The following is a 14,004-nucleotide window of genomic DNA, read 5'->3' as shown; positions in this document are numbered from 1 at the left end:
GAACTCAGCAGGTCAGGCAGCATCTATGGAGGGAAATAAACAGTCGACATTGCAGGTCAAGGCTGATGAAGGGTCTCGACCCGAAATGTCGACTGTTTATTTCCCTCCATAGATGCTGCTTGACCTGCTGAGTTCCTCCAGCATTTTGTGTGTGTTGCATTGGAAATTAAAAGGCAGTTGAAGATAGAGGTTACAAGGACAAAGTGTGAACTTTGAGGAGTGGGTGGGGGGGGGGGGGCAGTATTGAAACAGACAAACTATATCTGAAAATGAGGAAAGATTTCTTCAGCTCGCTTGTGAACTTGGGAACCTGTGGGGGTGGGAGGGGGTTGCAAACGGTTAACGGTTTCATAGAAACTCTAGCAAAGGAACAAATGTTGATCTTAACATGACATGTTGGGTGTAGTAGCATACTGGTCATTGTACAAAACTGGTAAACAAGAGGCTTGGACTAATGATGTGGAGTCATGAATTTAATTCTACCTCAGCTGCTAGCAAATTTAAAATCAATTAACTTATTTAATAAACCTGGAATTTAAAAAAAAAAGATAGTACCAGTAATGGTGAATGTGGAGCTACTAGATAACTGTTAAATCCCATGTGGTTTACTGATGCCTTTTAGGGAAGGAAATTTACCCTCCTTACTTGTACTGCCCTTAATGTTAACCCAGAACCACAAAATTCTGGCTGACTCTTAACTGTATCCTGAAATAGCCCTGCAAGCTTCTTCACTCAACAGCGATTAAAAATGGACAATAAATTCTGGCCTTGTCAGTGACAGCCACATCACATGAATGAACTCATTAAAAAAAGCTCACAATAGGCCCAAGAGAAATGAGGAAATGGGAGAAAAGCCAGGGAAGGCAGCAACAGAGGGACTTGAATAGCTGGTCTCAATCTCATTACCAAAATGACTCAGTGGGCTTTCTGTCCACCATATGAGGAGGGGAGAGAGTGAAGATTTAATGTGACTTTTGGCACAGAAAAACAAATGGGATTATCTTTGATCTGGAGTAGTTGAAGGAGTAGTGGAAATTAAACAATGTTCAATGTAAAAGTAAAATGAGAAATTGAATTAATTATTCCTCCCTCATCTTGAAACTCCCAATCCCAAACTAACAACTGGCAGAAACAATTCAATCAAATTACTCAAATAAATTTGTCAACTTGCTTTGAGTTGCCGTTTGAAGGCGGATGAAAACATATCCTTGCAGGTTACATTTAAAACAACTTGCAATTATACTGCATGCTTAATGTAGTGAAACATCCCAATGCATTTCAGAGGCATAATAAAAAAAAACATAAAAATAACACAGATCCCATAAGAAGCCTACCTTTGATATTGCTTGCCTGGGGCTTGAGTGGGACTACTTGGTAGTGCTAAAATGGGTATTTATGTTTGTTTTAACTTTGCTAATATGTTCGTTTCTCCTCATTGGTCAAACACTTTCCCCGTCCTTTTTTGATTCCTGTATGCAAATTAGTGCTGCTTCCCTTCAGAAGATAACAGACACCAGCACAGAGCTCTCCCACAAAAGCCAGATTCTGACAGGTTGAAGCTCCCCTTTTTTCCTGGTGCTGCACAGGTAAAGAATTGAAATTACTTTTAGCCAAGGAAATTATCTGGCGGAGTGAAGGCTTGGTTTCTACAGAAAAATGTTATTCATAAACTTGAAACCCTAATCAAGTGAACAGCTAGAAAGTCAGCATCACCAATCAAAGGTTATGGGAGTTTCATGGGCACCTCAGCCTCATGATTCACACGCTGCTTTTCTTCTAGCTCTCAGAGAATCCGAAATCCCACCACCTGTTCCTCAAAGTTCACATTTGACTCTGTCCTTGCAAATTCACACACTCCAGAACTAGCAATGTTCCCCACCACCAAAACCCCCATTTGGGCACAACTCCTTCAGCTCACGATGAACAGTGTTGAGTGTGACGTCCCAAGAATGACAAGTTACTTTGCCACATAATCTCTAGAATGACAGTGAATTGCAGCCCAACAAGTGACTAATGCCAGTTTATTCCTGGGCATACTGGTCTAACAAAGAGCCAAGCATGTCCGTCACTATGTTTTAAATGAAAACCACAACATATGTCACTTTCCTTGGCAGTTAAAGAACCAGAACAGGCCAACATGAGAAAAAAAAGAAAGAGCAAATTGGTGCAAGTTGATTAATTGATTCATGGTAATCTTGGCCTCTGCCCTCTCATCACAACGAAGTGTGTGTAAATCTGCAATACATACTGGCAGGAATTCCATATTAAGTGTACTTATGTGTTGGTAGAACACTCAAGATACTGTAGACATCCAAAAGCACTGGAGAAGTCCCACCAACGTTGCCTTTGCAAGATCCTCCACATCCAATGGAAGGATGAGTGATCCAACGTCAACTCCTCTCCCAGTCCAATGTCCTCAGCACTGACACCACAGTCAGCCCTGGTCCTGGTGTGGGGCACGTTGTTTGTGTGCCTGACATCAGACTTCCAAAACAAGCAGTCTACTGCAAACTCTTTCACCACAAGCAATTTCCAGGAGAACGGGGAAAATGCTTCATGGCTGGTCTCAAAGCCTCCTTGCAAAAAATTGTAATATTGTCTCATGACAACTCTGCCTTAAGTTTGCTCAAACTGATTGATTGAAAGACACTAAGAGCTGAGTCTCTCCAAACAGAGAACATAGAAGCCAAACTTGAACATCAGAAGGAGCATACATCAATCTAAACTCAACGAGCTGGCCCCTTCAAGCCCCTCCTGTTGTATCTGTTGCAGTGTGCGTGGATCATGTATTAGGCTCATTAGTCAGCTCAGAACCCACAGAACAGTAGTGGAAACAAGTCAACCCCCGAGAAGAGGCAAAAACAGTAAGACCTATATTTCTATTAACAGTAGTAATAAAGCAAACTGCTCTCAAAACAGCAATTCCTTTGGAAAATGAAAAAATTAAAACTAACATGCATCAGGAAATGGTTCCCAAAATAAAGCGATCAATCCATGGAGGAGAAGGTCTCCCATCAATTTTATAAAACATTACCTGGGAAGGTTAGGAGCAGGAGTTGGTGAAGATGATGTCAGTACTGTAGTAGTTGTTGTAGCTGAGGTTGAAATTTCTTGTGTCCTTGGAACTTTTCCCATTCTGTACCAGATTCCCATATTGTTCAATTCCCTAAGGAGTAAACAATAAACAAGTTAAATTTTGTTGGAAATACACTTATTGGCTAGAATTATTTAGTCTTACTGCAAACAAATAGTATCAAAGACCACTTCAGAATCTCGAGATAGCATGATTCAAGAGCCAAACTCAAACTTCCATCACGAATTACACAAACATTTTATATTCTTAACCAAACATCTACACACAAGACTATTAAAGGATCATAGCCAAATATTTTCCCTTTCAGTTACCAATTTAGTTTCTTGATAACAAGCATATTCTTTTTACTGAGGTTTGAACTTGAAAGCAGAAAGACTTTCATTTATGAAACTTTTAATAAACTTGCTCCAAAGTACTTTAAAGCTACAAAGTACTTTTGATGTGAGATCAATGCTGCAATGTAGGAAAACAGCAACCAATTTAGAGAGGACAATCTCCTAAAGTTAACCATACGATTAAGACTAGAAGATCAACTTTTGTGACAAAGATTGAGTGAAAAATGGTGGCTTGAACACCCAGAAGAACTACTTTACTCTTTTTCCAAAGTGATGCAACCTAGGAGTGAGATCATTCAAAAAGCCAAAAGCTATTTTCTAAATATTTATGGCTGCAACGTTCACTACTCCTCGTTCCTTGCTGTCTTTGCCACACTCCCAGTGGAGTTTGGCAGTCAACTTCCCTGGCACATCCAGTTGAGCACTGGTACACACTAATTACATCAGTGTGTGGTTGTCAGCTCTCATCATTACAGATATAACGTTTGCATAGGCTGGAATTAGTGGTCAGGCAACAACATACATCATTGACCTCAAATGTATCCACCAACAATGATCCAGCTACCTTCAGAAACTATGAACATGTGTGTAAGAGGCTTCTCCGTTCTTCCACATTTCTCAACTTCCTACCGTTTAATGAATATTTCTTTGCCCTTCCCAATTGCATGCCTTATTATTCTCCAGATTAAATTCCATTTGCCACTTTTTTGTCCATCTGATCAGTTCCCTGATAGAACCTAGCAGTCTGCAGCCTTTTTCCTTACCACCAGCCACAGTTACATTTTGTGTTTTTTTGCAAATTACTTAATCCCTTACATTGCCCAAACAATTACTACATACTTGCAGAAAACAAGTGATTCTGTACTGAGCTCCACAGAAACATAGAAGGAGGTTTCCAGGTTCAAAAGCACTCATAAACCATTACTTTTTGCTTCCTGCCATCATCCAACATCCCTCCCCTTCTTTGATACTACAGGCTTTGACTTTACTGACCAGCCTATTGTGTGGCACCTCGTCAAAAGCCTTACTAAAATCCATAGTAAACTGCATCAAACACTTTGTCCAATCTCTCTCTCCTCCACCCTCCCTAACTCACTTTCTCTTTCGCAACTTTGACAAGGGGTCTCTGACCTGAAACGTTAACTGTTTCTCTTTCCACCAATACTGTCTGACCCGCTGATCATTTCCAGCATCTTCTGTTTTTGTTACAACACATATTGCTCATTGGTCCTCATTAACTACTCAAAAAAAAAACAATTATTTGGTAGATTTAATTTTTCCTTTACAAATCTATGTTGACTACCTTTGATGAACTGGTGTCTTTCAAAATGACGGTTAAAGCATCCATCACAATTATTTTCCAGTAATACGTCCATCACTGAGGTCAAGATGTGTGTTCATAGTAATAGTCTAGCCTTTGTTCTCATTCATTTTTAAGAAAAAAAAGAGTAGAAGTCAGCCATCCTCCAGCACCACATCTGTAGTCACAGGGGATTAGATAATGATGGGCTGAATGATCTCCATTTCCTCAACTGCTTCTATTCACAGCAGGGGATAAAATTTTATTCAAGCCTTCCCATTAACCTTCCCCCAAAAATTCTAAGTGCCTAATATTTCCTCTTTCACTGAATTGAACCTGTCACTATTTCACATACATCCTCCTTAACTATGTGTCCTACACTATCTCCATTGTGAAGACAATCACAGTGTATTTATTAAGAACCACACCCTCCACCTCGATAACGGGGTTCTTTTCATTTTCCAATAACCATTGCTATCTATCTATACTCTGGGATGGTATATAAAGAGGATGTTTTCTTTCCCAGTTATTGTTCTCCTTGCCATATAAAACTACTTTGTAATAAATGGGCCCTTTCATTTGCACCATCATAGAACATTACAGCACAGTACAGGCCCTTTGGCCCATGATGTTGTGCCAACATTTTATCCTGCTCTATCTAACCCTTCCCTCCCACATAGCCCTCCATTTTCCATCATTCATGTGCCTATCTAAGAGTCTCTTAAATGTCCCTAATGTATCTACCTCCACCACCTCTGCCGGCAGTGCGTTCCATGCACCCACCACTCTCTGTGTAAAAAAAAACTTACCTCCGACATCCCCCCATACCTTCCTCCGATCACCTTAAAATTATGGGCCCTCATGTTAGCCATTTTCGCCCTGGGAAAAAGTCTCTGACTGTCCACTCGATCTATGCTTCTTATCATCTTGTACAGCTCTATCAAGTCATCTCTCATGCTCCTTCTCTCCAAAGAGAAGAGCCCTAGCTCGCTCAACCTATCCTCATAAGACATGCTCTCCAATCCAGGCAGCATCCTGGTAAATCTCCTCTGTACCCTCTCTAAAGCTTCCACATCCTTTCTATAATAAGATGACCAGAACTGAACACAATACTTCAAGTGTGGTCTAACCAGGGTTTTATAGAGCTGCAACATTACCTCGCGGCTCTTAGTATTGGTATACTATTGTCACTTTTACCGAGGTACAGTGAAAAGCTTGTCTTACAAACTGATTGTACAGGTCAATTCATTACAGTGCAGTTACATTGAGTTAGTACAACGTGCATTGATGTAGCACAGGTAACAACAGTAACAGTACAGAGTACAGTGTCACAGCTACAGAGAAAGTGCAGTGCAATAAGGTGCAAGGTCACAACAAGGTAGATCGTGAGGTCATAGTCCATCTCACTGAACCATCATTTTAACCGTCGTTTTGAACTCAATACCCCGACTAATGAAGGCCAACACACCATATGCCTTCTTAACAACCCTATCAACCTGCGTGGCAACCTTGAGGGATCTATGGACGTGGATCACAAGATCCCTCTGTTCTTCCACACCGCTAAGAATCCTGCCATTAGCCTTGTATTCTGCCTTCAAATTCGATCTTCCAAAGTGTATCACTTCACACTTTTCTGGGTTGAACTCCATCTGCCACCTCAGCCCAACTCTGCATCCTATCAATGTCCTGTCGTAACCTACAGCAATCTTCTATACTGTCCACAACATCACCCACCTTTGTGTCATCGGCATACTTACAACCCACCCTTCCACATCCTCATCCAAGTCATTGATAAACATCACAAAGAGCAGGGGTCCCAGAACAGATCCCTGCAGAACGCCACTGGTCACCGACCTCCAGTCGGAATATGCTCCATCTACAACCACCCTGTCTTCTATGGGCAAGCCAATTCTGAATCCACATAGGCAAGTTTCCCTGGATCCTATGCCTCCTGACTTTCTGAATGAGCCTTCCGTGAGGAACCTTATCAAGAACCTTATCAATGAGGAACATGTGTCAAGTTCTTGGATGGTAATTTAATACTACTTCCTGCCATAATGCAAAAGGCAGCAAACAAAGTAATGAAAAATAAAGCAAAGCCCTGAAGATTTTAGAATCCTGTTTGCATTAATCAGAAACAGAATACAAATGATTCATTAAAAGTTGAATTTGGAAAAAAAAAGTTAACTTGCAAAGTAAGCAAGTAATGAACAGTTACCACATCCATACAGATTTTAATGTTTTGAAGCAGTCTACCACGTTTTCTAAGTTATACAGTATTGAAATGCCACAAATGTAACTTCCTTTGTCTTACTAAGATTGAAAAATGTGTGAGTGCAATCTGATTAGCAAAGTGAGATCACTTACCCAATAAAGGTGTACTGTGGGGGAGCCTGCTTGGATTTGCCAAAGATTTTTACATCACAAATGGCAGCTTCAGTCGAGTCCCGAGGAATGAATTTGATGCACAACCTTCTCTTCCTGAAAGCTGACTCTTCTATGGAAAATAATTTCAAATGGTACAAGTAAGTGCATGTAAACACAATTCATTTAACAGCTGATGAAAATGGAAGAGATGGTTGCTTCAGCCTTACCCTGATGTGTGCACACAGTTGCGCACTTATAATACACAAATATAACCATTCCAGTGGTTAATTTTTTAATGCTATACAGATTATAAAACAAGGTAATTTACTGCACGAGTGCCAATCCCTTTTCTCCACCTGGTATGCTTTGGAAAACTATCATGGCTATAAATCAGCAGGATGGTTTTTTTTAAAGCAAGGAGTTAGCTTCAAATAGAGTACATTTTTTGTTTAGAATCCAATTTGCACCACAGCCTGCTTCAAGCACCACTCAGTACCAAAAGAGTCAGAGAAGACTGCTTCCATTGCAGTTGTGAGAGGATGTAATTTACAACTTCTGTTGTGCTTTAACAACCGTGAAATAAGAGATAAAGTTTTCCTAATTCAAAACGTTAAAGCTACATGCCTTTATCTGACAAAACCCAATACTGTTTAACCGTGTCTGCAACACGCAAAACCATAACTTACGCGTGTCCACTGTTTCTTGAATAGGGATAAAGCCCACCGGTAAAGTATCCTTTAAATCGATCAGCTTCATATCCACTAGCACGTTCCCTAAATGGCTCTTTAAAAGCCACAAGAGAGAAAGACAAAATAAAGGTGTCACACATGCTACAGTGTTCTGGATAGCCTATGTCATGATATTCCATTATTTCTCTGACACAGAAGCAAATAAACTTCTATGTACCAAAAAAAAAAACCCATAAGAAATCAATTGGATGTTCCATAAAAGTTTCTGCAGACAATTCCAATGAGGAAAGAGTGGTTTCTGTCACAAACAAATGTCCAACAATAAGCCTGTCAACTGGGTTAGGAGCTGGGTAACAGTGCCTGCAACTAGGAAAGAACATGAAAATGTACACTGTGGATCAAAGCTCTCTCCTTTCCATTCATAATTTTCATCCAGATCCACAAAACCACATCTTCAATATCTCCTAATTTATTTACCACCAACATCCACCAAGCATTTTATGGTGGAATACTATTGCAAGTACATCAAATCCTGAAGTCTTATTAGTTCTACCCAAATGTGGGGTGGATACCTCAGTTAGAAAGATGGGTTTGTAAAGACTTCTTTTAAAGAATGGAAGTTGATGGAGTGTGCTTTGGAGAGCAAGACTGATGCCACAGCACAGTGGACTGACAGTGGGGCAAAGACAGAGACGAAATAAAGAAAGACTAGACCTTGTGCAGAACATCTTAATATACAGAAGGATGAGGAGTCTACATAAGAAGGATGGGAGACATCCCATGAAACATTAAAGTGATCCAAGGTGATCAAGGTTTGTGGTGGCCACACAGACTTGGACGTCACTAGTAAGTATGTAGAAGTTAATCCTACATTAATGAGTGACTCAACCATAAAGAAGTAGGCTTTAAGGGAAAGAATGCAGGAGATTACAAAGATAGCAATCTGCTAATAAAGGAAGATCAATCAGTAATTTCAAAACAAAATTGAATAGACACCTGAAAGTAATAAATTTGCAGCAGTACAGGGAGAGAGGGGGGAATTGGGATTGACTAGATAACTCTACAGGGAGCCAGCATGAATTCAATGGGCTAAATGGCCTCCTTCTACACCATAACAACTCTAGGAAGGGATGAGACGAAGAAATTAGACATGTTGGGATCTTTGACTCAGCTCAGATCAGCAAGGGGAATCTAGACACAGACAACAAAATCTTGGATGGATTCCCATTTAAGCATTATGGGAAATCAGGAGGGAACCACTAACAAAGGACGAAAGCAACAATGAAGCTTGTATCCAGCAAATGGCCCAAGATCATTTAGTTTCCTATAGTTACAAACAAGGTAATTGTAGGAAAAATAATTGAATATCAATCGTGCAAAAATTCTTGGGCATTGGAATTTTACCTCCATCTCCCCAATGGAAATCAGGCAGATGGGTAGTTAAAATGGCTCAGATTATTTAACTGCTTGAAAGCTACTGTTTCGATTTTAACAGATGCTTCAAGACTGGTCTGTTAATTCACATATGCTATGAACCCATTGAAAAAAAATCACATGAAACCAGTGGAGTCCTGCTGGTAATCTATCAGTTAAAAACGTCAAATTACAACTAGTAACTCGAGTAATATGTTGCAATCAATTGGAAATGAACTGGTTAAATCAAGGGCAGCTCCAACCTGGCTGCCAAAACGTTAATCCACATCTTTATCAGTTTTTCCATCCTCCAATGCTTTTCACCCGCCACACATAAGTCATTCCGAACACTGAGGCTGGTGTCCTCACCCTCATTACTCTCAGCCCTTGCCAAGCTCCATCAGCTTTATGTGCCTTAGCGCACTGTCCTTGCTTTCAAAACCCTCCAAGGCCATGTGTCATGCTACTCAGCACTCCTGAAACAGCCAGTGACTGCTGGTTTATTTCTAGTTGTGAGCTGCAGTTGTTGTGCCTGGTAGGAACAGTCCTAAATCTCTCCTTACTATACAACCTCCGTGCCTACCTTTAAAACCCAGTTTCTTCAATCAATCTCTTAGCCTTGCAACCCCTAACCATGGGTCCAAATGTTTTCTTCCACTTTGAATTATTTTCTTGGCAGAGAATGCTACCAAAATGAAACTACTGTTACAACACAAATGATAAAGGATGACTTGGTTTTATGTTATTCTTCCATAATGTGTCAAGCTACAAATCGTGACATTTTCAGCCACTTGGGTATTTGTTCATCCAGCCTGTGTAAAACATTTATTTCATTTTTACCATAAAATTTGCAAGACCAAAGTGATTTCCTACTTATGACTAAATACTAATAATCAATAACATGAAACAGCATAACTGCACTAACATACTTGGTTAGGAATGATCTGATGATCATGGGAATTTGCTAGCGTTACAGACACTCAAATAATCTTCTAAATCACTGCTTTTGGGCAAAACGGCCAAAGTTATCAAAGGGTCAAAGGGAGGTCGTGCCAGTAACAACGACGACACTGTAAGTGGAGTCATTCAGGCATTTGGCTTTGAATTCTTGCTGTTCATCAGTTTGCTCAAGGTGTCATAGGCACTGATTTGTGACCTGGTGTGGCTTTGGAGGAAATGAGCTTAAATCTCAATGAAATCAAAAAACATCTCAACACCAGTCAAGCATGTGAGGAGTATACCCTATATTAGATAAAGAATCTTTCTTATTTTAAACTTAAAATACACTCTTAGCATTAAATTATTACATATCTTTTTAACTATAGTTAAAGCATTCAGCTGGTTATAACAAAGCTGAAAGGAAGATCCTTTATGAATAGTTTGTATTTCTTTGGCCAGTTAAATAACACACCTAAACTACTTGTCAAGAAATTGGGGATTAACCAAAATAGTGGGCTTCAATACAATGTTAACGGAAGAAAGGGAGCTGAAAAGGCAGAGAGGTTTCAGAGAATGAGCGATTGAGGTCTAAGTGGTTAAAAGTGGTAACAGGGAGGAAGTGGACATACAGAGGGAATGCACAACATGTCAAAGTAACGAATTGTTTTTGGGACAGTAATGGCATTAGAGAAAAAGTCAGGCACACTCAAAAGTACACTTAAAAAGAGGAAGAGAGTTGGGAGAACAAGCCAACATGGGTCAGCAAGAACAGGTGTGATGGGTGAGCAGAACTTGGTGTGGGATAGGATATGGAAAGCAAAGTACTTAGTAAGCTGCAGTTTATGGAAAGCTAAAGAATGAAGGACCAGTCGAGAGATTGGGGATAATTACCTCTAAAGGTGATAGTAAGCCATATGGCCTCCTTCAGTGTTGCAAATTACCATGATTCCAAGTATATAGCAGATGGAAAAGGCAGGCAATGTCAGGGACTTTAGTTTTATTCATTAAAGAATGTGGGTGTCTGTGACATTTATTGTCCATCCCTAAGCAAGGCAGTTAGAGGTCAAACACGATGGTGAGGCCCAGAGTCACAAATAGGTCAGACCACATAACATGGCTTTGTTTTCCCTGAAGGACATTCGTCAACCAGATGGGCTTTAATGACAATCCAATAGTTTCACAGCTACAGTTACCGACACAAGCTGTATTCAAGTTCCAAAGTTTCCTAATTTAATTACTCGAATTTAAAATTCCCTAGTTCCAATGGTGGCACTCACACTATTTAGTAATAGTGATATTTTTTGACCCAAAATTGTGTCCAAATTTAAAAAAATCTATGGGATGCGAAGGTTCTAAACACCTTAGTCTTCATTGTCACATTTACTGAAACATTAACAGACAATTAATGATGCCGAGAACAGATAGGAATCTAGATTAAGAACTTGGTTCTCTAAATGCAAATAAAAGCAGAGCTTACAAGAGAACGTCTCAATGTATCTGAATCTAGTCACAGTTTAGGTATTTAAATCTTCACTTAAGTTTAAGATAAAAGGGAAACGTTATTATTTAGAGTGCAATGCTTTGAAGTTCACTGACAGGGCATGTTGGAGCTGTTCTGACATGCTGTCAGAACTTACAAAGCCAGGTGGGAAGGTGAAGTACAAAGAGGACACAAAGTCTGAAAAGCAATATTGTCAGGTTATATGAGTGGGCAGTAAAGGTGGAAGACAGAGTACAACATGACGAAGTAGAAGCAAGGAAGATTAGAAAAGCAGATTTTCTTTTTTAAAACATTAAGAAACTGGTAAATGTTGATTGTGTGGAAGGATCCTGGTGCACTGGTTAGTTAATGAAACACAAAACATTAGCATGAAGTGCAGCAACTAATTCAGATGACAAAGCAATGTTGGCCTTTACCACAACACAGTTGCAGTAAGGAAGTCTTGCTGCAAGTATACAGGGCTTTGGCAAGACCATGCCTGGAGAACAGTGTGCAGTGTTGGTCTCTATGTGCAAGGGAGGGTATACGCTAATCTCAGTCACACCTAATCCCAGTGAATGAGGGGGTTGTCGGAGGTGCCTTGCAGGTCATGTAGTGTAACTTGACCAGAGTGATTCCTGGGTGAGGGAGTTATCATATGAGGTGTGACTGTAGCCAGCTTATATTCACTGGATCTTAGAAAAATGTGATTGATAGGAGTTAAACATTCTTAACGTGACTGACGGAGTAGACGTGGGAAGGCAATGTCTTCTGCCGCATAACAGCACAAAAGCCTCATTAGGAAAGAAAGTGCAAAGATGAAAAATAACAGGAGAACTAGTGGTGGTCTCTGTAGAGAAACGATAAAACACAGAAAGACTATGAGAAGATAAAATGTCAAAAGTGGAAGAACTGGTGGTAGAGCATCAGTGAGATTGATAACTTACAGACGGAGCAGAGGATGAAAGAGATTCAAAGATGACATTACTGGCACAGTTCAAGCAGATTAGTTGATTACAGGCTTTCAGAGACAAGTTTCTTAGAATTTTAATATTCACTGCCCCCCATCTCTCTGACATTTGTGATCTAGAACATTGGGTGAAACAGGAACAGGTCCAAGAATTAAACTCAATTTATGGCTTCACCCTCCCTATTTTTGTGATCGCCTCTACTCCGTAGGCCTTTTAAATGTTTGTGCTCGTCCGATGCCAGCCTTTGGCTTCTGACATAATCCCTCACCACTAGTATTCCAGTCAGGAGCTGCCAGATCATCAACCCCTGGAATTCATTGGGGGGCACAGTAGTGTAACGGTTAGCATAATGCTTCACAGCACCAGTGACCCTGGTTCAATTCCCACCACTGTCTGTAAGGATTTCGTACATTCTCCCAATGTCTGCGTGGGTTTCCTCCGGGTGCTCCGGTTTCCTCCCACATTCCAAAAGACATACAGGTTAGGAAGTTGTGGGCATGCTATGTTGGTGCCGGAAGCGTGGCAACACTTGCGGGCTGCCCCCAGAACACTCTACGCAAAAAGATGCATTTTACTGTGTGTTTCGATGTACATGTGACTAATAAAGATATCTTACCTTATCTTATCATTCCCTAAACCTTTACCTCTCCTCCTTCCTTTAAGGTGCTCTCTTTGACCAAGCTTCTGGCCATCCATCCTAATCTCTGAATGTGACGCTGTGTTAAATTTATTTCAAATGCATTCCAGTGAAGTACATTGGGATATTTTGCAATATTAAAATATATATATACATATACATATATATACATATACATATACACAGGTTACTGTTGGTTTGGAGGTTGTATTGATGTGGTTAGAAAAGAGGAGAAACAGCTTAAGTGAAAGCTACCAGCATGGACGAATTAGGCCCAATGGCCTGTTTCTGTATAATGTATTTCATGCAATACAATAAAACTTACTGTTTGGATATCACTCCCATTCTCGTTAGCTTTCAACCACACTGCTACAGAACTATAGCATTTACAGTTTCAAATTAAGCTAGTTATAAAGACAGTACATTGCAACAGCTCCAACATGTCCTGCCTCCAGATCATACAATACAGGCTTATTCCCACATTACTCTAACATTCCTATCCCAGACACAAGGGGATGTTCCACACAGGAACAAGGCCACTTCCTCAGAGCAATGAGCAACAATGAGAAGAAGAAATTAGGGAACCCGTCAATAAAGCAACAAGAGCAATGGCCTGATAACAGACTCATTTTGTTTCAGATGAGGTGGTGAATGGTTCAGAAAACAGAAACTTTTCATCTTAGATTTACTTTGTTTTAAAATGCTCCTTTTCATTTCCAGTTATAAATACGTGCTTAATGGGGCTTTAGTACCCTTTGCCAATTCCTTCCTTTGATTAC

The 14,004-nt window shown here is 40.1% G+C and overlaps 1 protein-coding gene across 4 annotated transcripts in view; it reads right to left on the bottom strand.

Moving 5' to 3' along the window:
• Window positions 1–14,004, bottom strand: part of LOC127582044 (multivesicular body subunit 12B-like) — a 155,407-nt gene that overhangs the window by 110,219 nt on the left and 31,184 nt on the right. For all 4 annotated transcript variants that reach the window (XM_052036996.1, XM_052036994.1, XM_052036993.1 and 1 more), the window contains exons 4-6: window positions 7,783–7,879; window positions 7,097–7,226; window positions 3,035–3,166 (exon numbers count right to left, since the gene is read on the bottom strand). In XM_052036996.1, the coding sequence (XP_051892956.1) occupies window positions 3,035–3,166; window positions 7,097–7,226; window positions 7,783–7,879 (359 nt within the window). The remainder of the gene's footprint in view (window positions 1–3,034; window positions 3,167–7,096; window positions 7,227–7,782; window positions 7,880–14,004) is intronic.

Source organism: Pristis pectinata, chromosome 23, assembly GCF_009764475.1.
Source record: "Pristis pectinata isolate sPriPec2 chromosome 23, sPriPec2.1.pri, whole genome shotgun sequence".
Taxonomy (NCBI): Eukaryota; Metazoa; Chordata; class Chondrichthyes; order Rhinopristiformes; family Pristidae; genus Pristis; species Pristis pectinata.
The sequence above is the reverse complement of the archived record's forward strand: the minus strand, read 5'-3'. Positions and strand labels throughout refer to the sequence as shown.